This window comes from Stomoxys calcitrans, chromosome 3, assembly GCF_963082655.1.
Source record: "Stomoxys calcitrans chromosome 3, idStoCalc2.1, whole genome shotgun sequence".
Lineage (NCBI taxonomy): Eukaryota > Metazoa > Arthropoda > Insecta > Diptera > Muscidae > Stomoxys > Stomoxys calcitrans.
The window spans coordinates 103,000,960-103,028,472 of record NC_081554.1 but is presented as its reverse complement, the minus strand read 5'-3'; the positions used below and the strand labels follow the sequence as shown (position 1 = coordinate 103,028,472).

Below are 27,513 nucleotides of genomic sequence, written 5' to 3'. Positions count from 1 at the left end.
ATCAGAAGGGCAGATTCATATTGCGTTAATTCAGGAGCCATGAACGGACCCGGAACAAAGTTTCTGGACTGAACTATATCAACTACCATTTCATACTAATACTGGTACTCGGCCGAGGATCTACGTTATTTGTCATAAAAATTTGAAATATATATATTTTCCACAGAATTGTCAACGTCCGATGCAACAATGATGAGACAGGGGGAGACGGTGGAGCATACCTGGCTTCACTTTATCTGCCTTTTGACTCTCCGACACCGCCACCCGCGATGGAGCTCCAACGGCTAGTGAGGAACCCAAAACAGAGAGGAAATGATGTACTAATAAGGTGCGATGCAAACACTCGCCAAATTTCGTGGGGAAATACCATCATTAATAAGCGTAACCAAGCGTTGGCAGAAATCTTGACCAGTAACGAGGTTCAGGATTGGAGGGTCTCTAAGGAGCACTCCTTCTCAGACCATCGCTACATCAGGTTTAGAAAAGAACGGCAAGCGCCGAGACCGAATCCTAGTTGAAAACCAACTGGACAAAATTCGAAAGACTAATCAGAAAAAAACTTGAGCAAGATAATTTAGATTATCCGAGCAAAGAAGATATTGACTATAATGCCAACAGGATTACGACTGTAATAGTCGGGTCTTTCGAAGATAGTTGTCCTCTTCGAGAAAGGAAATCAGCCCAAGAAAAATGCTGGATGACCATAGAAATTCGCAACATTGGTGACCACAGACTTTTGATAACAACCCATTTTTCATAGGATACGACGGGACTCACGGAGACACCGGAATCTTAGAATAATGGTGTTGATCGAAGGTTGATAATCACGGAATTTATGGTGAAGGAGCTTCAAACCATTTAAGTCATTCGGACCTGATGAAATATTTCCGGTGTTACTATAGAAGGAGGCGGCCTATCTGGCACCCCAACTGGCCAATATTTTCACAGCGTGCCAGGGGCTTGCATATACTCCGAAAGCCTGGCAGGAGACAAGGAAGGTAGCTATACCCCAAGCATTACGAACTGCTCAAATATAAACAACATGCCTTTGTCATGGGAAGGACGGTGGAGACTGCCCTGCACCAGGTTGCGTATAAAATAAAAGAATCCTTCGATGCCAAGAAGTATACATTGGCGGTATGCCAATGACATCGAGGAGTTTTTGAAAATATGCGGACCGAAACATTGATCCAATCCTTAGACCAGTACCGGGTGGATCAGATGCTTTAACACTGGATAAACCATATTCTAAGGAACAGGTGGATAAATTGTGGGTCCCATGACATCAATATAAGGGAGAAAGTGGCACAGGGCACGACACAGGAGGCATTTTATCGCTACTCTTATGGGTGACCATCATCAAAGACCTATTACGGATGCTGACTGAGGAGGGATTTCAACATGTCGAAATAGAAGTTCATGCTATACAGATGGATCAAAACTAGAAGACAGAGTGAGCCTGGGGTATATATTGGGAACCCAGAGACTGAGACATAAATGTACATGTGCAGGCAGAGATCCGAGCGATCAAAGATCGCGTAAAGTGGTCCGATGTTCAAGCAAAGACGTCGAGTGTTGAATATATTTACGGAGAGTAAACTGGTCATCAGGGCAATAACAACCAGGACAGTAAGGTCACGAACAGTATTGCTGTATAAGAAGATGATCTCCTTCTCCGAGGAAGTGACAATCCGCATCGTTTGGGTATCGGATCATAGCGGAGTAAAGGGGAATGAAAGAGCAAAAGGCCAGAGGACTGCCGTCAATAAGCTTGGTTAACCCGAAGACTTTCGGGTCGACGCAGTCTGAGTTAAGGACCTGGTCGACGAACGCTGTGAAACAGCGAAACGGTTAATAGAACGACAAAAATCCCATGGGGAGATCCGGGTCGTGAGAAGAGGAGGCTATTTCTGAAAGGAAGTAAGAAGAAGGTCAGTATAGCTTTCGATATCCTAACGGGACACATAGGACTACGAGCTCACTTAGGAAAAATCGATACAGCAAGTGATGGCATGTGTAGGGCATGTGGGGAAGATGATCAGACGTTGATCATCTTCCCCACATGCCCGTTGTCTTTGACCGGCTTTCGCGGCTAACAGACACCGGCACTTAGGTGGCTACACAATACCTAACATGAACCAACTTAGGGGCGTGGTATGGAAAACATATTTTTTCGATGTTAGTTTTTAGTATTTATTAAAAAGTAACAAGCCGATTACTGGCTTAGGTGTATGTCCATAGCGGCATGGGGCGGTTTAATATCCGTGCACCTTCTTTTAAACCAAACTTAAATTCAGAAAAAAATTTCAGTTGTGGTTATCCCCGCCTAAAGCTGGTGACATTTGTGAGATACTATTCCAAGTAAAAACTTCTCCCGAAATTCGCCTATAAAAACTTGAATCAGACAGCACTCATTGATATATGGGAAGTTTGCCCTGTTCTTTAATGAAATGTTCAAGGGAAAATTGTCAATATATGTTCATGTAAACTTTTCAACGTAAAGAAAAAGTTTCAACTAGGCAATTGATTTCTAAACGTCTTTGTTACAAAATAGCGCACGTCTAAGTCGCATACAGCTTATTCGCTATTAATTTTACAAGATGACCAGTTCTGGACAAGCCCATTGCTTGCAAAAGTTCGTGACAATTCTTAATAAAATGACGCTTGTATTCGTGATTTAATTTATTTATCAATGGATGAGATCACAACTTTTCTAGCAACGACATTAGGGGTAGGTGCGTGCGTATTATTACGTTTATTAAGCTAATATTCGAATTAAGGCAGCCTTTTGGTGGTGGCATACAACTCATTTTTAAGCCTGTTTTATTTACTCAATAAGCGTTTTCTTTCGCTAATATTGTATGGAGGAAAATGCTTACTAAAGGCTCATACTGTGTTCGCTTATCGCTAGCGAAATCCTATTTTCAACCCTTGCATGCCCAAAACCCAATATAGTGGGATCTTCGACTTTCAGACACCAATAACTCAGCGAATTTCTATCAAATCGAAATATTGTACAAATCAGTGGCTACATTTTTTTCGAGATTTATACGAGATTTATTTATAAGAAATTAGGGTGTAATTTTTGTTTTGTTCACATTTGCTTTTTTCGAAAGAATGTAAGTGCTGGTCAATGTTAAATTATTTGTCCATAAGCTTGAGAGTCCGCCAGCTTGCTAAATAGAACAGCTCAATTGTATGAATTTAGGTATTTTTCTCTTGTTTTGCTTGAACTACTTCTTATTACTATACATAAGCGCTAAGATAGCAATTCAAAATAACAAAATGAGTTCTTTATTCAATAAAAAAAATAAACACGTTCACTGGAAAGTTGATGCGGTAACAATTGAACGAATATATTAAAATATCCAAGTGGATATGATAATTTGAAGTTTTGATAGCAATTAATATTTGCTCTCACTCCTAAAGTCTAGTATTGAGTACGACTTTTCCCCCGCAAAGCGTATTCTAAAACAATTAAATCGTTCCCAAGTTCGGCCGGGACCACATTAATCGATTCGGAATACCGGAAGCCACTGAGTACGACTTTTCCCCCGCAAAGCGCATTATAAAACAATTAAATCGTTCCCAAGTTCGGCCGGGACCATATAAATCGATTTGGAATACCGGAAACCACCGTAGCGCAGAGGTTAGCATATCTGCCTATGACGCTGAACGCCTCGGTTCTAACCCTGGCGAGAACATCATAATAAATTTTCGGCGGTGATTATCTCCTTCTTATGTTGGTGGCATTTGTGTGTTACAGAACCATTCGGTACGGCAGCCGTGTAAAAACTTCTCAACAAAGAGGTGTGGCACTGCGACACGCCGTTCTGACTCGGATATAAAAAGGAGGCCCCTTATCATTGAGCCTTAATTTAAATCGGACAGCGCTCATTGATACGTGAGAAGTTTGCCCCAGTTTTTTAATGGAATGTTCATGGGCAAATTTGCCACCATGGAACATCGCATTTGTCCAGTACTTTGGCAAACTCTTTTTAGGCAAACAAATGATAATGGATAAACCAAGTCTTAGTGCCAAGTCCTCAAAGCAGAATGTCGGGAAACTCAATATCATAAATCGCGATTAATGGAGATTCTCAAAAAAAAAAATAATAATAAATAAAATAAAAAAACCTAAGTCAAAAAACAGTTTTTATAAGCAAAAAAAAAAAGGTAAAGCGCGTAAAGTTCGGTCTGATTCTTGTTTGAACCATTGAGTGGAGCGGACGATTTGTTATTTCGCTCCGCAAGAATTTTTCTGTAACTCGTAATAGGTCATTACTTTTGGAAGAAAAATTGAAGTCACTCAAGGTTAGCTACGATAGTTGTATCCATTAGGCGGTTGATAATCTGCGTCTGTTTCCAATGTAGCGGCAGAGCCTGGGAGTTGGCTTAGAATGGACTCCAAAGACCCAACAGCTGCGGTGGTGGAATCAGGCCGTAGCATGTTGTCTGCTATTGAGACCTCGACTGATGGAGCGGCACCAGCCTACATATGATTGATCAGCAGGGGCTTTAGACGAAGACACCCGGTTTGAGTCCTAAAGTTAAGGCTAAACCTATTTATCTTCGCATGCCTATAATCTGCCCAGCAATCGGCCTTCTCTGGCAAACCTATACGCTTATAAGAGGATGGAATAATAAGAAGCACAACGAACTAGGGCGAACAATAGTAAGATGGGTCCAAGAACCTTTGCTAATGTCGCTAGGGACAGTTTGGTGATGGCAGTTGTCGACAAGGGAGAAGACCAATTGAAATGTATCGTCGTACTCTAAAAAGAATGGTGCGATCTGGCCAGGTGCAGCACTAGATTTAGTCAAAAAGGATGATATTCCTTCTCGACCAATGACGCATGCTTGGATTCCCACAGATCTTGAATACATACTCGGAAGACCAAGGGAAAGTAATACCAATCTTTCAACCACCGACTAGAAGATTAGAAGAGACTTATGGAGATATGAAGTGTTCGTACTAAACTCCGGCTGTATCGCAGACCTCAACAAGTCTGAAGGAGTTGTATCCTACGGATTCAGCAAGTTGAAACTCAAAGTCTATAGAAGCGGTGGAGTTGGGGAATCAGGAGACACCTCGGCGGTTGTTGCTGAACACTTGAGCCTGAGGAACTATCGACCATATAGCTAGAGTCTGGCGGATTACAGGGGACTGAAAATCGCCCAGGCACTATCGAGACAGGAGTGGAGAAATGGTTTGTGGACTAAGAATTCCGGGATTTAAACTACTCAAGGGTACGTGGAATAGAAGACACAAAGCCTGTATTCTTGCAAAGAGTAGTCCACATGTTTTCCTTCTTCCGTCGCTAAGCACTGAAAATTCAGTAGTAGACAGCCTTGAAATAAATAAGACCCATTACTGGCTGGCTTCCCTATATATGGCACACGACTCAGAGATGCCGCCTTCAAACCTTAAGTTGCTCTTTGCAGCCACTTCTGTAAGGAATAAGAGCCTCATTGTAGGAAGTGATGCTATTGCACATCACCAGATATGGGAAAGTTCGGATGTCAACCAAAGGGATAAGCTGCTTATCGAATATATTATAAGTTACAATTTGGCGATTTGTAATAAAGGGGATAAACCGACCTTTATTACCAGGAACAGGCAGGAGGTATTAGATATTACCTTTGTATCGGAAGATGTAAGCGCAAGAATATGCGACTGGGAAATGTTAGATGACCACAGCTTCTCTGATCATCGTTATATTAGTTTCAGTGTTGGAGAAAATACTGCAGAAGTGGTCCCTCGGCTAAACAGAAGAAAGGCGGATTGGGATAAATTTCGGCACAAATTCTGCACGTCTATACCTTCTAGACCAGAAAAGGAAGTGGCAACTGCACAGGATATGGACATAATGGTCAAGCGGATGGTCCTGATTGACTAGCTTGTGCCAGCGATTTTCGTCCTATTAGTCTGTCAACTTTTATGCTGAAGACTCTTGAGAGGTTGATAGAAACATATATTAGGGAAAAGATCCCTGGAGATGGCCTGTCGCGGCAGCAGCATGCATATAGTAAAGCCAAATCCACTGAAACAGACCTTCAGGACCTAGTCGGCAACATAGACGGTTTTTTTCGTTGTCAAGGAATATACAATGGTAGCATTTCTTGACTTTGAAGATGCTTTCAATAACGTAAAACCGACGACAATCATGAAGGAGTTGGAGTTTCTAGGGATCAACTCTACCATAGGAAATTTTATTATTAACTTACCAAAATATGCATTACGGCAGGCTTAGGATCTGTGGATCTAAAAAGATGGGTCAACAGAGGAACACTTCAAGGAGGTATACTGTCTCCTCTAATTTGGAATATAGCCATTAACAATATATTATTGTCTCTGGATGAAAAAGGTGTAAAAGTGGTCGTGTATACTGACGACGTGGTAAGTTTCCGAGCACTCTGAAAGACATACATGAAGCTATACGTGCAACAGCAAAGTGGGCTGCCGAAAGTGGTCTGGGTATAAATCCGTGCAAGACAAAGGTAATTCTTTTCAGCAGGAGATACAAGTTGCCTACAGTGGCACCTGTCTCCTTGGGAGAATGTTCCATTTTCAGAAAGCGCAAAATACGTGGGTGTTTTGCTGGGCGGGAAATTTAACTTTAAATCCAACATTTTGGTAAAAGTTGGGGGGTAGGACCACGCGTCATGCATTGGGTACATACAGCAGTTGTCAGACCAATAATGCTATATGGTGTTGTAGTCTGGTGGACGGCGCTTTAAAAGTCCACCTACTGTTCAATACTCAACCGGATCCAAAGGATGGCTTGTTTGTGCATCACAGCAGCACTGAGTACGACCCCATCTGATGCACTAAATGTAGTGCTACAACTAATGCCTCTGGACATTGTGGCTAGACAAATTGCTGCGACCACTGCCGTGAGGCTAAGGGAGCTATCTCTTTGGTCATGTATCGGTTACGGACATTGTGTTATCTTTAATACAATATCCGATGTTCCAGGCAGTGTGGATTACACCCTGCCGCTTTTTGATAAAAATTACTGTACCACTATTCCTGATAGAACCGATTGGAACTACGATATTCCTGGTATAGAAGTTACATAGAATTCTATACCTTGGGGTGTACTCCAAAGATCTAGAACTGGTCATATCGAAGAGGTTACCCGACCAGTGCAGTGTGTATCAAGCAGAGATCCTTGCAATTAAGGGAGTGGTGGAATGGCTAAGACATAATGTGATTATGACGATTCGCATAAATATCTTCTCAGCCAATTAATCCTTGAAGAACGTATTTCTGAATTCAAAAACCGCCCTCGACTGCCGCAGATCTCTCAACGAGATAGCTGAACAGTTCAAAATTCACCTATTTTGGGAGCCGGGCCACAGAGATATCCCAGGGAATTCTAAAGCAGACGAGCTTGCGAGACTAAAAACTACCTTACATACTCCAGGGACACTGGAATCTGTGGGTATGCTTCTAGCGACATGTAAGCTAAGTTGTCAGGACCAGACCCGAGGGCAGCGAATGATAGATGGTCACAAAGAGGAGGCTGTGGGCATTCCAAAACTATGTGGCCTCTAGACTTAAAGAGGTCTACTGCTTTGCTGTCATTGGCTAGAACAGATATCGCAGTCATTGTGTCCGTCATGACAGGTCACTGTCTAATCGGAAAACCATGCTGACAGACTGAAGGTTACCAGCAACGACTTTTGCAGAAGCTGTAGGGACATCGAAGACGAAGAGACTATAGAACACCTTCTGTGTTTGTCGCGCACTAGCAGTCAGAAGGAGTTCCACTTTAGGTTCTCATTTCTTTGGAACCTGTCCGATTTAGCGGATGTGAACATTCGCAAGTTATTGGACTTTTTAAAGCGATCTGAATGGTTCAACGGTGGAAACTAGAAGGCATCTTCCTTCTTCTATTCCTGTGGTATCACAATGGACGAAAACGTCTAAGTGAGTCTGATGACAGACTGCCACTTAAACCTAACCTTACCTATTATCGCGTTATGTGCCATTTCCAACCGATTTCTGCTTCTCGAGTCACATTCGCTAAACAACTCACAGACTTTTAGGAGTATAGGTACAAGATATGATTTCGCTAAAAGAGATATGATGTTCTGTGGTGTGTATAAATGCGTTTTATAGAGTGTTCTTAAAATTCTGAAGATTTTGCCTGTCGCTGATATAACATGGTTCTTCCATATTAGTGTTTGATTGATAATTACACCAAGCTTTTTTGCTTTATGTACCTGTTTGATAGAGTCATTTTTAATTTGCGCAGGGTATTCGTAAACCACTTCCTGACAGCGGCTTGAAAAAAGAATGAACTTTGATTTGTTTGGATTTATGTGCAATTTGTTTTCCATAGCCCAAATGTTGATATTTATTAAGTCGGTTTTTAGCTTCTCTATTCCATGACATAATTCTGTCTTTGAGCAATTCAGATAAATTTGTACATCGTCTACATAGATTTGGATATTTGAATGTGTCAGTCTGGTTGGTAGTTCATTTATATACATACAAAACAGAAGCGGCCCCAAAATGGACCCTTGAGGAACTCCTTGCTTTCTATGCAATGGTGTGGAAACGTGATTTCCCACCACCACAAACTGGACACGATCCCGTAGGTAGTTAGATATTAGCTTGGTTGCAGTGCTTGAAAAGTTGAACAAATGTTTAAGCTTTCTGTATAATATGCTATGGTCAACACAGTCAAATGCTTTGGAGTGATCTAGCAATACAAGACAGGAAAGCATTCCATCATCCAAACTTGATCTTACTTCCTTGGTGACATCGATAAGTGCAGTAATACAGATTTGCTTTGGTCGAAAACCAGACTGTCTAGTTGAAAGAAGTTTTTGTTCATTTAAATACTCATACAATATATCTGCTGATGAGCAACTCTTTTAAAAGCTTTTTGCAGGAAAGGTAGGACTGATATGGGACGATATTCGATTGCAGTTTTGGGGATTGGAATGGCTTGGGCATATTTCCAGCTTCTTGGATATTGACTAGTTGTCAAAATTGTATTAAAAATATGTGTTACGAATGGCAGTATATACTTTAGTATAGTTTTGATAAATCTTGGGTTTATGGTGTCTAATCCTACAGCATCAGACTTTATAGACAGGCAACATTTTGCTATATCACTGGCGTGTACGCATGAAAATTCAAATGAAGAGTACATTGGAAATACATTCGATATGGGCTGCATTGGACTTTCTATGTTAGTGATGGTAGATGATGAGCTTTGGGCATTTAAGTTATGTGGCGCTTTTATGAAAGCTTCATTAATTTTGTCGGGATACCCAAATTTTATAAGTTGTGTTTTTTCGCCGATTTCTATTTCCCGTATAGTTCTCCAGCTCATTTTGTATTTGTTGCATTTTGAAATTTGTTGGTATAGTAGATTATTTTGCTTCTCTGTATCGCCTTGTTAACCTCAGACCTCAGTGATCGGAATTCTTCATACAACTGAGGCATTTTAAACATTTTCCATCTTTTGAATGCAATATCTCTTTTGTTTATTAATTCTTTTATAGCTATGTTAAATCAAGAATTATTTCTTCGATTTCTTGCACAAGGCATTTGCTGCGGAACTGCACAATTTTGTAAATATCGTACTTTATCATTTAAAAATTCGAGTTGTTCATCTACTGGAACCATGGCAAAAATTTTGTCCCAATTTATTTTATATAAATCTCTTGTAAAACTCTCATAACACATTTTCTTAAGACTATAATATTTTATTGGTTCTTCTTCTTGTAGTGGTTCAGCATTATACGATAAGAAAATAAGTTCGTGTTTTGAGAAGCATGGTGCGCCGAGTTGATCATAGAGCAAAACTTTGTCGATATTTGAAACGAGGAAAATGTTCAGGAGACTATTAGTGTATGCAGTGAAATGATTGTTGTTGTTGTTGTAGCAGGCGGCAGCTCTTGCCGATAGAGAACTCCATCGGGTCAATCCGGTACGTACAACCGGCTGCCATGGGATTGAGTGAAATAATTGCATACCCATTGCGTTTAAAGAGTCTATAAGTGTAAATTCTCGGAAAAGATTCGAATTCAGATAACCACCAGGTACAATTGCATCATAATTCACGGACATATCAAGTAAAGTACTTTGTTTAGTCTTTACGAAGGCAACTACATATGATTCTGGCCTAAAATTAAAATGCACATTTATATCATCAGAAATGGGTTTTATGTTTTTCAACGTAACCTCAAGGAAAATTCTCTAAGCACTTTTTTCACTCCGAGTGAGACATATCCAAAACATGGTTCCTGACGCTTCAATTGCAATTTCTGTTTTGTTCCAGGCTCATACGCATAGATCCAGGATTCGCGAATTGTGAAGGTCTTATAAACGTATTTTTTCACTCACTAATCAACACGAGCGCTTTTTTGAGCGTTTGTAAAAATTGTCCGGAATCCAACAAGAACAAACCTTTTTTACGTCAAGCTGTTCATCCAAATGTCGAATGTATGCTGGTGGAAGAAATGTCCAAGCCTCTTTCACACGGTGTGTCACATGACGCTCTTGCATTATAAGTTAACGCACGGCATCTCTGGTACAATGGTCTTTTTTTGACAACCTTCATGAAAATAATCTTTGCGCGAACGTCGGGCAGGGCTTAATTCAATAAAACAGATCTATTGGGTTGCCCAAAAAGTAATTGCGAATTTTTCATATAGTCGGCGTTGACAAATTTTTTCACAGCTTGTGACTCTGTAATTGCATTCTTTCTTTTTTCAGTTGTCAGCTGTTACTTTTAGCTTGCTTTAGAAAAAAAGTGTAAAAAAGTATATTTGATTAAAGTTCATTCTAAGTTTTATTAAAAATGCATTTACTTTCTTTTAAAAAATCCGCAATTACTTTTTGGGCAACCCAATATATGGTGCTCATTCGTCATACAACGATTTAAATTATTAAATGCACTCTTATCCTGATAATCCTGTTTTTGTGCTCTATCTTTCGTCTGCTTGATTCTGTTGAGAGTCAAGATCCAGGAACTCTGCGACTAAGATGGGTTGCGTTCACAGGGATCTGGGTCTGGCTGGGCAGTTAAACAGGTGACGTGTATCGTGTGGTCCCTGGTTACAATCGGGACATTCATTTTGCACATTGGCATCAGTTCTTGCTCTGTAGGAGTTGAGGCGGCTGCATCTGCCGGAACATAATTGAGCCAGACCTATCTGGGTTGTCGGGGGAGGTCAATTTCTTCAAGTGCAATGGGAGGCGGTCGTTCTCCAAGGACTACATTCACCCTACATTACCGCATATGATAGCGTGTCTGTAGAATGTTGTTCAGGTCTGGCTGGAGGGACGTGTTGGCGATGTCCTCAAATAGTTTGGCGTGGCTGATCGTGTCGAATGCCTTCGATATTTCCAGTGCCACAAGGACCGTGTGCGGTGATGGCATGCAAAGCTGTTGTTGTGCTGTGCAGTCTTCGAAATCCATGTTGATGCTCGGCAAATGGAAATTCTCCTACGAGGCTCGGGAGGAGTAATGCCTCAAGCGTCTTTGCCACTGGTGAGAGAAGGGAGATCAGTCTGTACGACTCTCCCAAACTCGTGTCCTTTTCAGGCTTCAGTAGCGGGATCAGTCTGCCCATTTTCCAGACATCGGGAACTATAAGAGTGTTCAAAGACAGGTTGAGAAGTAAGGTCCTCAACTCCAGGTGAATCCATATTCTTCAACCTCAATGTAGACATTCCGGCGGGGCCCAACGCCTTGGAGGATTTGGCGCCATGTTACGCATGTCATCCACGGTAAATTAGGATGGCTCTCAATCGGCTCGGAGACCACAGATATGGCGAATGGCTCTCCTCCTTGCCATGTCACTTTCTGGATGCACAATAAATTGACGGTTGAAGAACCTGGCGCATCTCTTCGGATCAGTGACTGAGGTCGCCAGATTCGCCAAAAGTGACTGAGGTCCTGTCATCCCGTCTATTGGGTTTTGAGAGCGACTTAACAGTAAACCACAGCTTGCCTACACCGGTGCCTATGTTACATTGCTCCAAGTGTTCCAGCAACAAATTCCGCCTATGTTCGTTGACTACCCTGTTTATTTCCAGATTCAGCTCGCTGATTCTGGGGTTAGTGGGGCCCATAATACGTTTCCCATCACCCTCGCCTACGAGTACATTTGCCTGCGCCGGAAAATTAGGTCGCACTTGGGGTATTCGACCGGCTGGTATAAAGCGAGCGGCTGCTGCGTTAATGATGTCTCGGAATTTCGTCTCGGCAACTAGCAAGTCCGAGGGGGGTCGCAGTTCACTGGAGCGGCGTGAACTCTGGCTTCAGAGATTATGGCAATCGCCGGTTATGCGGAGGTGGTCTGACCCCAAAGAGATGCCTGCTTGCCAGGATACGTTAATCAGGAGATGCAAGGGAAATGTCTGGCTGGCGAGCTGCTGTACGCACCGGATTGACCCGATGGAATCCTCATCGGCAAGGGCTGCCGCCTCAGTGTACGTGTACGTCTTTTTTCGTCATGGGAGAAGCACATCCCGGAATGCCTTCTCCGTACGCTTCTGGTCCGTGCCGGGATTGAAAAGAACCCCGGTCCCTGGTTCTGTTCGGTTTGCCAGAACCGCCTTCATCATCGGTCGGTGTCGGTAAGGTGTAACCGGTGCTTGGAGTGGGTACATTTCCGTTCTTGTTCTGGCCTAACTTCGCTACGGGAGTATAGTCATACTGGCTATGTCACTAGGTGCTGTGCGAACATAGCCAGCAGTGGGTCACAAGCGTCGCCTTCGGCGTCCTCGTCGTCGGACTATGTGACCCCCCGACCTCTCCCGTACGGCAATTTATGCAACGACAGCACCCTAGCCCTACTATTGCCAGTGCCGGGAAGTGTATCGTTCTTGCAGTTAAACTGCAACGGACTGCGTGGCAAGATTGATGAGATCGTAGATTTTATGAGTCGGAAGAGCATATCGGCCGCAGCGATCCAGGAAACAAAGCTGACCAACACCTGCAGCTTGCACAGTTGTCACGGTTACAATGTGCTATGTAAGGATCGCTCAAGGAATGGAGGTGGGGGATTGGCCTTCGTTATACACCATTCCGTGCAGAATAGACCTATCTCGCCTGCGCTTGACGCTAGTGACCCATACATGGAATGTATGGGGGTTGCAGTCAGGTCTGGTACTGCCGAGATAGAGATATACAACGTGTATATACCGCCGGTTGGTATCCCGATTAATGGCCAGGCTTACAACCCCGACATAAGTAGGTTGCTATCTGGCCATAGTCGTCTGGTTCTGGGGGATTTTAATGCACATCGCACGTCATGGCATTCTCCCCTAGGTAACGACCAGCGTGGCATAGCTTTGGCAGAGCAGATAGATAGCTCCACGTTTTGCACGGTGAATGAGGATGCCCCCACTAGGATTACGAGGTGCAGCAGCTCGCCAGACATCTCAATTGCATCCCCTGATCTCCTGAGTGACGTATCCTGGCAAGCCGTCATCTCTTTGGGGTCAGACCACCTCCCCATAATACTCACCATCGACTGACCACCCGACTTCATAACCTCTGAGCGCCGGACGTTCGTCAGTTATAAGAAGGCCGATTGGACTGGCTTCAGAGAGTATACCAATCGCCGCTTCAATGAACTGCCACCCCCCTCTGATGTGCTTGTGGCCGAGAGGAAATTCCGAGACATCATCAACGCAGCAGCCGCTCGCTTTATACCAGCCGGTTGAATACCACAAGTGCGACCCAATTTCCCGGCGCAAGCAGTGGTACTCGCAGACGAGCGTGATGGAATTCGTGCTATGGACCCCGCTAACCCCAGAATCAGCGAGCTGAATCTGGAAATAAACAGGGTAGTCAACGAACGTAAGCGGAATTTGTGGCTGAAATACTTGGAGCAATGTAACTTAGTCACCGGTGCAGGCAAACTGTGGGCCACTGTTAAGTCTCTCTCAAACCCCGGTAGACGGGACGACAGGACCTCAGTCACTTTTGGCGAGATAACTGTGACTGATGCGAAGAGATGCGCCAGGTTGTTCAACCGTCAATTTATTGTGCATCCCGAGAGAGACAGGGCAAGGAGGAGAGCCATTCGCCGTATTCGTGGTCTCCGAACCGATGAACAGCCATCACAATTTACCGTGGGCGAAGTTACGAATGTCATCCGTGGCGCCAAATCTTCCAAGGCGTTGGGCCCCGACGGAATCTCTACATTGATGCTGAAGAATCTGGATTCACCTGGAGTTGAGTACCTTACCACTGTCCTTAACCTGTCATTGAACACTCTTTTAATTCCCGATGTCTGGAAAATGGGCAGAGTGATCCCGCTACTAAAGCCTGGTAAAGACCCGAGTTTGGGGGAGTCGTACAGACCGATCTCCCTTCTCTCACCAGTGGCTAAGACGCTTGAGGCATTACTCCTCCCGAGCCTCGTAGGAGAATTTCTATTCGCCGAGCATCAACATGGATTTCGGAGACTTCACAGCACAACAACAGCTTTGCATGCCATCACCACACACATTTGCCGTGGCTTCAATCAACCCAGGCCATGTGATAGGACGGTCCTCGTGGCACTGGACCTATCGAAGGCATTCGACACGGCCAGCCATGCCAATTTATTTGAGGACATCGCCAACACGTCCCTCCAGCCAGGCCTGAAACGTTGGGTCGCGAATTATCTGTGTGGCCGCCAGTCATTTGTGGAATTTAGGGATAAGAAGTCAAAACACCGTAGAGTGAAACAGGGAGTTCCCCAAGGTGGGGTGATATCTTCGGCACTGTTCAACCTCAACCTCTACCTATCCTCCATTCCACCCCCTCCAGACGGCATAGGGATCATATCATATGCGGACGATTGTACGATCATGGCATCAGGCCCCCCACCCATTGATGACATCTGCGATAGGTTGAACGTCTACCACAACGAGCTTGCCTCATATTTCGCTGCAAGAAATCTGAGGATTTCCGCCATCTGAGGATTTTCAGCAACACTGTTCACTACAAATACGCGTGAGGTGAATACTGAGCTGTGATGGTCGATGGAGAAATGATTCCGACCATCAAGGCGTCACATTTGACAGCTCTTACACTTTCTCCCCACATGCCACAGCAATCTGCAATAAAGTCAAAAGTAGAAACAAGGTCCTCAAGTCACTCGCTGGCAGCACTTGGGGTGCAGACAAAGAAACCTTGTTGACCACGTACAAAGCAATTGGCCGGTCTGTGGTAAGTTATGCAGCGCCAGTGTGGTCACGTCAACTTTATGACACGCAGTGGAATAATATTCAGATCTGTCAGAATGCCGCCCTCCGAACTGCGACGGGCTGTCTCCTCAGTTCTCATGTGGACCACCTCCATCAGAAGACAAAGATCCTACCAGTGCGAAGACATAACTACATCCTGTCTAAGCAATACCTTTTGGGCTGTTATCGCAGAAATCATCCAAATCATCATCTTGTGGATAGATACCCACCGCCCAGAAGCCTTAAAGTAGATCTACACGATCTAGAGCGTGAGGTTCAGCGCTACAAGAGAGAACCTCTAGATCAAGCGGCATATCAAGCGGGTCTGAACAACATTCATGCAGACACGGTAGCAGACGCGTTAATTGGCTACTGGGTGAATGAAGTCCTTGGAGAACGACCGGCATCCATTGCACCCGAAGAAATCGACCTCCCCCGGCAAACCAGAGTAGTTCTGGCTCAATTACGTTCCGGCAGATGCAGCCGCCTCACAGATCTAGGATTGATGCCGACGTGCAAGATGTTTGTCCCGATTGTAACCAGGGACCGCACGATACACGTCACCTGTTTAACTGCCCGGCCAGACCCACCCGACTCAGACCCAGATCACTGTGGACGCACCCCATCTTAGTCGCGGAGTTCCTGGGCCTTGACACTCAACAGAATCAAGCAGACGAAAGAGAGAACACAATAAACTGCTACAACAACAACAACAACAAAAGAAGCTTTGAATTTATAGAAAAAAATATTAGCTTATTTAGGTAATTTTAAAGATTAGGCAAAATTTTCGCAACATTTTTATTAAAAAATTAGTTTTTTGTTTATAAATCATAAACTTAAGAGATGTTTAAACAAAACTACTACGTCTGAAAGATATTGAGACAATCTTTCTAATGACGTAAAATTTAAAATCGGTTAGAAAACTTTCGAGTTAAGTCAATAGTTTTGAACGACCCTTTCAAGGCCTATTTCTTAAGACCCAGGGCCGTCCCGGGAATTTTTTAAATCGTTACAATCAGCACGCCAAACTTTGTAATTTTCAAAGGAATCGGTAAGGGGCCTGTAAACTGCACCTGGGCCGAAAAACCTACCAAAAATTTAGGTCAGCCTACAAACCTACCAAGAGAATAAAAACCTTCCAATTTTGGCAAGAACCTACTAAAAACGGCAAGAGTCTGATGGCAGACTGCCATTAAACTTAACCGAACCATGATCACGCCGAATATTTTACTATTGATCTAATTTTTGTAATGTCTACAAAATATTCCAAATGTAAATAAACGACATATAGGTATGTATGAAAAGTACGAGCAACCTACCTTTTCTTCGTGAATTGTCGCCTGATCGTCAACTTCATAAAACCATACACATTGTTCTTGCTCAATTGGCGGGGATTCTGTGGTAGTCACTGCGCACTCCACACCAGGGGAAGAGCCTTGCGAATCCTCATGTACTACAGAAATCACGTTATATGTACACAAAATGTTTCCTTCATCATTGTGATAGCTTCCATGCTGCGTTTGTGCATGACGCATCGCTACCGTAGATGTCATTTTTAGGATACTAAACGTTTGTATTAAATCTAAGGAATGTAAAATTGATCTTATGTCTCGTAACACTGGCGCTAAATGCGCAACCGGCAAAGTTGTTTGCTCGTAACAAAACCGTTTTAGAAAATCTAGTTCGTCCGACGAATTAAATGTAATTCTCCTTGCATATTTTTTGAAGCCGAAGACAGTGGTCTTTGTGACGTACTTTATAAAACTGCCCAGAAACAAAAAAGACATTTAATAAATACAAATAAATAAGCAACAGATCTGCCTTCGCGTATTGTTTATAAAAGCTGTTCACGAGAGGGGGAGGCATAATAAAAACAGCTGGGTAATAACAACGTGGGTCCGTGATGTAAATAAAAGCTCAATGCGTTGCATCAAACGATGTGACAAAATCATTGCCGCTTTCCGTAAAGAGAATTAAATATCACATGACTCAATTATTAAAATGTTGTCTCAAGCGAACTAATTTTAAAGCTTCTACTACATGACCAGCAGTGGAATTCATCAAAGTTCTTTAATGAATTCTTTTGTATACTAGAGCCAGTCGTTTAAATAAATATATAAAGATAATTATTTACAATGGCCTTTTACTCTTGTTTCTTCTTAAAACAGGTCGGATATATGTATACAAACAATTTAAAAGTGTGGTAGTGTGTGTTACTTAATATGAAATTATGTCCGCAAAAGTTTTGGGCTGTTATCGCAGAGACTATACAAATCATCATCTTGTGGATAGATATCCACCCGGAAGCCTTACGCTACAAGAGAGAACCTTTAGATCAAGCGGCTTATCAAGCAGGTCTAGACAACATTCATGCAGACACAGTAACAGATGCGGTAAATGGCTATCGGGTGAATGTAGTCCTTGGAGAACGACCGCCTCCCATTGCACCCGAAGAAATCGACCTCCCCCGGCAAACCAGAGAAGTTCTGGCTCAATTACGATCCGGCAGATGCAGCCGCCTCAACTCCTACAGAGCAAGAATTGATGCCGACGTGCAAGAAATATGTCCCGATTGTAACCAGGGACCGCACGATACACATCACCTGTTTAACCGCCCAGCCAGATCCACTCGACTCAGACCCAGATCCCTGTGGACGCACCCCATCTTAGTCGCAAAGTTCTTGGGTCTTGACACTCAACAGAATCAAGCAGACAAAGATAGAACACAATAAACTGCTACAACTCAAAACGTAAGCATTCCCATACAAAAATGAGTTCATGTACACATAGCCCATAAAGACTGCGTTCACCTGACAAACTTTTATGATTGGTTAAAGAATACAAAATAAAATTAAAAATCAAATCAACTCTTTAACATATATTTTTTCTTCATATTCCTAACATTAAAAACAAAATTCTAAGTTTGGTTAAGCACTTTCACTCTAGAGCGATTTTAATATGATAACAATTAAATATAAGCACCACAAAGCCTGCGTCCAGTAATTAAAAATAAACAAAAGAGTTATTTAAACACAAAATAATATTAACATATTCCTAATATTGGGTAGGATAGCCACGTTGTTTTAAGACAACACTTAGTCTATTTGGCATGGAGTTTACCAACTCTGTTTTCTTAGATGTTATCTCGCCCATTCTGCCTGCATGACACTTCGTAACATCTTCTTGCTGGTTATAACGTGCTGACGTATTTTTTTCTCCAATAGATCCCAAATATGCTCAATGGGGTGGAGATCTGGTGATTGGGGTGTTTTAAGCTGCTTTGGAGCGTTATATAGAAGCCAAAGACTAACAACCTCCGATGTATGCTTTGGATCGTTATCTTGTTGGAACCAACATGTCGTTGCTAACCATAGTTTAGCAGCACTTGGTTTCAATTTTTTTTTTTCAAAATATTGAGATAACCTCATTTATCCATTTTGGACTCAATAAATTCTAATTGACCCACACCATAACTTCACCACCACCGTGCTTCACCGTTCCAACTAAATTTTGTTTTTCCAGCTCAGTCCCGGACTTGCGCCACACTATTTGCCGACCTTTAATGCCAAAAATACAGAATTTGCTCTCGTCGGAGAAAATAATTTGTTTCCAGAATTCAGGAGGCTTATTGATGAAAGTATTAGCGAATGCAATCCGCTTTTGTCTGTTTATGACTGAAATATACGGCTTTCTTCGAGCAACTCTTTCATGAAATCCAGCTCTATGTAATATTTTTCTGGCAGTTTCGGCACAGATGCTGTTTTTAAACATTGTTTTAATATTTTCAACAATTTTGGTTGATGTTATACGATGGTTGTTGCTTGCCATATTAATCACTTTGCGCTCTTCTCTTACGGATAATTTTTTTTTTGGACGCCCAGGACGAGACTTTGAAGTTATAATGCCGGTTTCTTTGTAATTATTAATTACACGCTGGACAGAAGAATACGTTCTTCCACCTGTTCCACCAATATTTGTAAAGCCTTGTCCTTCTTTCCACAATTTAATAATTATAATAATTCTCTCAGATATGCATATTTCCTTTCATTTAGTTTCCATGTTTCCAAATTTATTAATTTTTGAAAAAAAAAACACGTGTAACTATCACTTGTTATGATAATGAACTGAAACTGATCAAAAATAAGAACAAGCATCATAAAAAGTAACGGTACTTTCGAAGTAAACAAAGTGAACGCAAACTTTTTGGTTGTCACAATTTCTTCTTATGAGACAAAAGTACCGTTACACAGTGGGCCAAATGGCAAAAAAATTGGAAATAAGTCTACAACTTTTTATCTGTTGATTTTAGCCATACAAAATGTTCTAGACATTTGTAGAGGAGGACATAGGCTTTCAGAAAAGTGCTGTTGTTGGTCCATATCTTTAATACAGGGTGAGCTACAGGGTGTCAAAGTTGACCACTTTTGACTTCTCCAAGCTTCTGGGGGCCATAACTTTTGATCTACTCAACCGATTTACATGATTTAGGACTCTAGAGAAAGAGCTTGACAAGATCTAAAAAACTTATGCATAAAGTACCATGCCATCGTGTACTGTTAAGGAGTTATGAATTGTTTAATTTTAAAATATGAAAATTTGGCCTTGGTTTTTTTCAGTGTTTTTTAAATAACTCCGTCAATTTTAAAGCTATAAACTTCATACTTCACACAAATTATGCCAGCATATGTGTGCATAAAATACAAAAGGAATCACGTGAATATCTTTGGCGGTTTAAAAATGGCATCGTTTTCAATATGAAAAATATTTTTTTTGTCAAAAAATTGCAAAATTTTTCAAAAAAGATACTCCCATTTCCTTTAAGTTTTCGCAAACTTTGGCCATCAAAGCATTATCATTTCTTTCCATTTTCACAAAGTCGAGGTATTAAGAAAAGTTTTAAGTGCTAATTTGGCTAATTTCGATATCAAACAACACCGTTATCTTAAGACCAAAATGGCCAATTTTTTTACTAAACTTCAAAAGTTTCTCACTGGAAAAAAAGTTCCACGGGGATTTTTTCGCTTTTTTTGAACTTAAATGAAAGCTTAAAATGTTCCCAACATTTTAAGGTATGTCTCGCCATATCCTAGCCATAAATGAGATCGTAGCGATCAAAATACTGAAAAAAGTCAATTTTCAAGTAGTGCTATATTCATTGCTAAAAAACAAGTATTACGTCACATTTTATTGCAAAGATGTTAAATAAACTTTTATTTGGTAACACTTCTTCTACAAAACACAAAAAGAATCATGGAAATATCTCTATTCTATTCCATTTTATGGAACCGGCAATAAAAAAGTCAATTTTTCAAAAAAGTCGAATTTCCCAAATTTTGTTTTTGTTGTCCTAATTGCACATGACACACTATAGCCATATTTACGCAACATACCTTATCGTAAAGGAAATTTTCATACCTTTCCAACGATGTATAAAACATTTCTCAACTCGGATTCTATCTACTCTAAAATTCATTTACACTTCATTAAACTCTATATAAAAATGTCTATTTGTGAAATGGAACCTTATATGGGGCCTACACTAAAACATTGATAGATTTGCCCAGGGTTTACAATACAAATGTGTTAGAATAAAAAAAGGTCTCCTGCCAAAGTTTAAAAAAATTGGAATAAAAATATGTGTTTTAGAGCGAAAACACTTCGCATCGGCGTGCGTTTATATGTATATTAGCTACTCCCAAAATAAAAAAGCATTTTAGTTTTGTATTATTTGATTTTATTCTCTACCAAATAATCTAAGGTATCAAAATTTAAAAGCTCTTTAATTTGAATGGCATCGGGATCGTCCTTATCTATATCGTCACATATTTTTGGTAGCCATTTAGTTCTGATGCTGTATAGTACCGGATCAGACGATAACAATAAATATTGAAGTAAATCATAATTTTGGTTAAATTTGGTGCTCTTTCGGGTATTGAAAAGCCGGAACTGTTTAACATCTCTATTACGGGATTCCTGAGCTTCTTCTGTAAGTTCTCCTAACGGAAGTATGTTGTATTCCACAATTTCCTTGCCATGATGTAAGACTTTATGTACTGTCGGTGTTAAAGCTTTCCACGAATATAAATCAGATAAAATGTTTTTTGTGTCATTACTATAAGCTTCAAATTTGGTTGAATTTATCATCTTTTTGCTATTGATTACAGCCAAAATCACTTTGAATCGTCTTAGCAAGTGTTCATCAAGACCGGTTATTTTAGATGTCGATACGGGGTCCTCAAAAAACCGCCTTGCCGAGTTGCCATCATTTGTGCTTCCGTATCCGTAAAGAGGTTTATCTATTATAAGTCCCTTTTGTTTAAACTCCAACTGGATTCGATTCTTCTCTTCCTGCCTCATTTTGTGAAGATCTTGGTTGTTTCTAGCAGAGACATCGCGGTTTCCAGGGCTAGTCCGATATTTAAGGTCATACGATAAATGCAAACAATACTCCATGAATCGAATTCTACAGTGCAGGGGCGAAATACCGAAATTGAGCGCATTTTCGTTTACTAAATTTTCATCAGACTTGTCCTCGAATTGCCCATTCTTCTTGCCACAAATATTGCATCTCCAATTGGACATAACGCCAGTTAATGCGTTTGCCACCTTTCCATCGATCATAGTGAGTTGTAGTTGAAACGAAACTTTTATATTTCTTCCCAATTGGTTTATAACAATCATGGGTAATGCAGCAATTTCTTCCTTTATTTCGTTCACCAAAGATCGTGTTGTGTTCCGGTCTTCCTTTGTATACTCAAACCGAATTGGGCGACATAAATATTTTGACCCAGGTGTTCTATTTATCCATATATCTTGAAATGCATTTTCTTTCGATGATGAAGATTGGTCCTTGTACAATCTCATTCTCAATGGTACTAATGATGCCATGAAAATTGATGCGAAGTTGGTATCTATTTCTGTTTGTTGCTTATATTCGGAAAATCCAGATGATCCATCACAACCCCATTTGCTGATCAAAACCACTTCGGAATTATTACATGTGTTCAACTGTTCTTCAGTAAAATTAGAAATAATTCTAACAGCTGTATTTTCAACAAGATCAGCAAGTTTCACTCTTGCTTTTAATTCGTCCACGTATATATTTGATGGCACCATTTTCGTCCTGGTGTTGTACAATTTATGTTTTGAGGGTAAACAACCCCATCCTTTTTCACGAAGAGCCTTCCTCATTGTTGAGTATTTGTTTCTTGAGAGGCCTAGGTTCAAAATCAGGGCCAGTGCATCTTCCTCCGTGAATTCTGTAGTCGATTTTGGAGTTGGAATACTTTCTACCATTCTCTTTACCCTTTTCGGAGATGCTAATGGTAAAACATCGACAATTCGTCCAACATTTTTTGGTTGTGTTTTTAACAATGCTGTTTTGAACGTATCTTTTATTAAATTTGGCGGATGTGCCGCCAATAGTTCCTCTTGTTTTTTCTTTTTGGTTTTCTCCGTAACTTCGTCGTATGCTTTGCTAGGCCGGCCGGGAATCAGCGGTTTAATTTCAATAAGTAGATCCGATTTCAGCCACTTCTCATACATTTTGAAAAACTTGATTTTTGCGAATGAACATTCTGGCAACCTTCTCTCAAATGATTTGTAGAATTTTTCAAGTTTGTCTAAAGCGTCTTTATTTAGCCTTATTCCATATATGTGGTCCAAAGTGTAAACAAGTTCCTTAAATGACTCCGTGTATGATTTGGAATCATTTTTGATGTCCCAAACAATTTTCGAAAGAGTGGAATACTTCAGTATGACTTCCATAACTTATAAATGTCCTTTACGCCTCTACAAAATATAATGAAGAAAATTTGGATTTTGTTCAAATATTTATGCAATATATTCACAATTAATGACCCATTTCAGGTATCAGACGCAATCGTAAAAAGGGGTCCAAAGTGCCTCTTTTTACTTACTCTTCTATAATTATTTACCTGGACTCGAATTTGGTTAAAAAAAATGACAATGAATTTTTTATGGGTAGGTTTTTTCACATTCATTGATACGGTGGATTTCCTGGGAATTCGACATAGCGAAACAGGTAACATTTGTCTGCATCAAATCTTAACACAAATATATATATATATGCAGGTATATTTCTAGGTTACTTTTTATTCAAAAATCATCAGCTTACATTAAAAATAGATGTAGGTACTATACAAACGCACGCCGATGCGAAGTGTTTTCGCTCTAAAACACATATTTTTATTCCAATTTTTTTAAACTTTGGCAGGAGACCTTTTTTTATTCTAACACATTTGTATTGTAAACCCTGGGCAAATCTATCAATGTTTTAGTGTAGGCCCCATATAAGGTTCCATTTCACAAATAGACATTTTTATATAGAGTTTAATGAAGTGTAAATGAATTTTAGAGTAGATAGAATCCGAGTTGAGAAATGTTTTATACATTGTTGGAAAGGTATGAAAATTTCCTTTACGATAAGGTATGTTGCGTAAATATGGCTATAGTGTGTCATGTGCAATTAGGACAACAAAAACAAAATTTGGGAAATTCGACTTTTTTGAAAAATTGACTTTTTTATTGCCGGTTCCATAAAATGGAATAGAATAGAGATATTTCCATGATTCTTTTTGTGTTTTGTAGAAGAAGTGTTACCAAATAAAAGTTTATTTAACATCTTTGCAATAAAATGTGACGTAATACTTGTTTTTTAGCAATGAATATAGCACTACTTGAAAATTGACTTTTTTCAGTATTTTGATCGCTACGATCTCATTTATGGCTAGGATATGGCGAGACATACCTTAAAATGTTGGGAACATTTTAAGCTTTCATTTAAGTTCAAAAAAAGCGAAAAAATCCCCGTGGAACTTTTTTTCCAGTGAGAAACTTTTGAAGTTTAGTAAAAAAATTGGCCATTTTGGTCTTAAGATAACGGTGTTGTTTGATATCGAAATTAGCCAAATTAGCACTTAAAACTTTTCTTAATACCTCGACTTTGTGAAAATGGAAAGAAATGATAATGCTTTGATGGCCAAAGTTTGCGAAAACTTAAAGGAAATGGGAGTATCTTTTTTGAAAAATTTTGCAATTTTTTGACAAAAAAAATATTTTTCATATTGAAAACGATGCCATTTTTAAACCGCCAAAGATATTCACGTGATTCCTTTTGTATTTTATGCACACATATGCTGGCATAATTTGTGTGAAGTATGAAGTTTATAGCTTTAAAATTGACGGAGTTATTTAAAAAACACTGAAAAAAACCAAGGCCAAATTTTCATATTTTAAAATTAAACAATTCATAACTCCTTAACAGTACACGATGGCATGGTACTTTATGCATAAGTTTTTTAGATCTTGTCAAGCTCTTTCTCTAGAGTCCTAAATCATGTAAATCGGTTGAGTAGATCAAAAGTTATGGCCCCCAGAAGCTTGGAGAAGTCAAAAGTGGTCAACTTTGACACCCTGTAGCTCACCCTGTATTAAAGATATGGACCAACAACAGCACTTTTCTGAAAGCCTATGTCCTCCTCTACAAATGTCTAGAACATTTTGTATGGCTAAAATCAACAGATAAAAAGTTGTAGACTTATTTCCAATTTTTTTGCCATTTGGCCCACTGTGCGTTAGAACAAAAAATCAAAAGCATACTTGTATTTTTGTTTTTGTTTTCTAATTTAAGAAATGTAAAGAAACAACATATAAAATAAAACTTAACTTTATTAAATTTTTATATTGTTTTTTAATCATTAAAAAAAGAAATAGTCACATGAACGCAGACTTTATGGACTATGTATATAAAAACTAATATGGCATCCAAGGCGGATTTAATAAGGTGGTCTCACGCGAGCAACTGTCAACTGTTGACAGCATAAAGATGTCTTCTTTCTGGCATATTTTATGCTCATGTATACACACACAAATTTCTTACCTCTCGATCAGCTTGATGACAAGATGGCGGATTGCCTCGTATGATTTGTGGTTGTTGTACAAATGAGACCACCTTTAATTGTTTGGTCATATATGGCGTCAAACAATTTATCAGCTGCTTACGTGCATGTGTACACACAAATGTGAGTGTGTGGGTCATACTGAAATTCATGTATGTTGTAATTTCAACCAAAACCCACCCTTCTTAATTAATAAATAATAAAATACAAAACATTTTAAAAATGCTTTGTAGAATTTATAATAATTGTTATAAGTAAGATAAGCACAACTATCCAAAAGCCATTATCAGCATCTTCCACTTTTATCCAAATATGCAAATTTTGCCCATGAACATTCCACTAAGGAACGGGGCCAAACTTCTCACATATCAATGAGTGTAGTCCGGTTCAAGTTTTAAGCTCAATGATAAGGACCTCCTTTTTTTAGCAGAGCCTGAAGGGCGTGCGACATCTCTTTGGAGAGAAGTTTTACATGACGTAGTATCTCACAAATGTTGCCAGATCTAGGAGGGGAAAACCACCGCTGAAATTTTTTTCTGATGGTCTCGCGGACATGCTAACCTCTGAGCTACGGTGGCCTTATCCAAATATTATTGTTGTTATTGCAAGACCAAAAGGACAACACATTCTCTCACAATCCTTATTATTTCGTACTGATTGATTGAGTTGCTCATTGTGAAAGAAATATTTATTTTTCTTTCGAGAATATTTATTTATATTTAAAAAATACTTTCGGATTTATGCATTCACAAACACTTTTTTTTTCATCCAAAGTAATTATATGCGAGCAACATCACTAGCCTGGCGTTTATTTTGCGTAAGAAAATGACTTGTTGCACAGCAACTGTGGTTTTGCTCTCAATGGGCGTGCCGAAATGTAAATTTTCCTTGATGAAAAAACAAGTTATGACGAACCTAACACATTTCGGCAAATTTTTCCGTTTGTTTTTTATACGGAGTTTTAACGCGAAAAACATATATAATAACGGCCTTTAGTCTGAAATTAGGAAATGTCAAATGAAATGCAGAAAAAGGCTTGATGTTTACAGCATAGGCCCCCTAAAATGTAACCATACTTTATATCAACACTCTCTCGCAATTCTCTGCTCATTTACGAACATGTATACACAGTCGCACACAAATTTCTTCGTGTGTCTTGGCAAAACGTGATCAGCTTGATGACAAGATGGCGGATTGACCATATGATTTGTGGTTGTTGTACAAATGAGACCACCATTTATTGTTTCGCCATGACTTATATAATAAATAAAACATTTTTATGTTAGATTTTTGTTTGCATTCTCTATTAGCCCTCCAATCATATTAAAGTCTGAATTCCATATCTTTTGTTATCATTGTTTTGTTTTTAACAATCAAATTTATATTCATATCATAAAAAATATATATATATATATATATTATTGAAAATATTTAAAACAAAAATTTATCAACACTCACATTTTTGATGATTTTTTTTCTTCATTTTGACGATTTATTGCGAAAAAGGCCAGGCCGCAATGTATGAGCTGTCATTTTCTGTATTCATAAAGCTACGTTCAGATAAGTCAAATATTTGACCATTTTTGCCCAAAATATGTCAAATTCGTTCATTCTTGATTTGGTATTCACATTAGGCACATTTATTTGACAAATTTTGTTTGTTCAAATTCATACCAAATAGCGTTAACCATTAAGGTAAATATTAAGATCGTTCACTGTGGAAATTTTTACAAAACATTGTTTCCCTTATAGTAGAATCCTCATGAAGGGTTTTTTCGCAATAAAAAGAAATATATGTTTTAACACCAGCATTTTTTTGGTAAATTGTGTTGTTGCATCACAAAAACTAAAAGTGGAAGATCTATATTTGCTTATAATTGTTATTTATTTGAAAGAGAATAAACAAAAGTGCAATAAAAATTCCTTTTTTAATCATGTTCGACCAAGTTGAAAAACGTTTCGTCAACGTGAATATCAAATTTCCACTCAGTGAAGAACTTAAGCCCCTATTACACGGCATGTAGATTCTTAGGACATGTCACTTTTTGTATTCACATGTAATTGAAAATGATTTTCAAAATTGTCAATTTGCATACGATTCATCATGTTTGCAATCACACCCGTATGTAAATCTCGTATGGCATAACCTAAAAATTTGATCAAAAGATTTTTTTATGCGAAACATTTTTCAAAAATTTGAGAAAGCTGGTTAAATCATAAATTTGTGAAAATAATTTAATTTGGGGTTGATTTCATTCGACGGATAACGAAAACAGCTGATTTTTTTATGTTTTTGTCAGAAGGAATAGAGCACGCTCTAATCGAAAAAAATTACATGCGTTATTTTGGAAAGTGATTTTCATATGTTAGTTTCGTTTG

At 39.7% G+C, this 27,513-nt stretch overlaps 1 protein-coding gene across 1 annotated transcript in view; it reads right to left on the bottom strand.

Moving 5' to 3' along the window:
- The window catches only part of LOC106091660 (pseudouridylate synthase RPUSD2), a 431,111-nt gene extending 414,044 nt beyond the window's left edge, over nt 1–17,067 (bottom strand). The window contains exon 1 of the mRNA XM_059365906.1: nt 16,534–17,067. Within this exon, the coding sequence (XP_059221889.1) occupies nt 16,534–17,001 (468 nt within the window). The 5' untranslated portion in view covers nt 17,002–17,067. The remainder of the gene's footprint in view (nt 1–16,533) is intronic.
- Nucleotides 17,068–27,513: the final 10,446 nt, after the last annotated feature.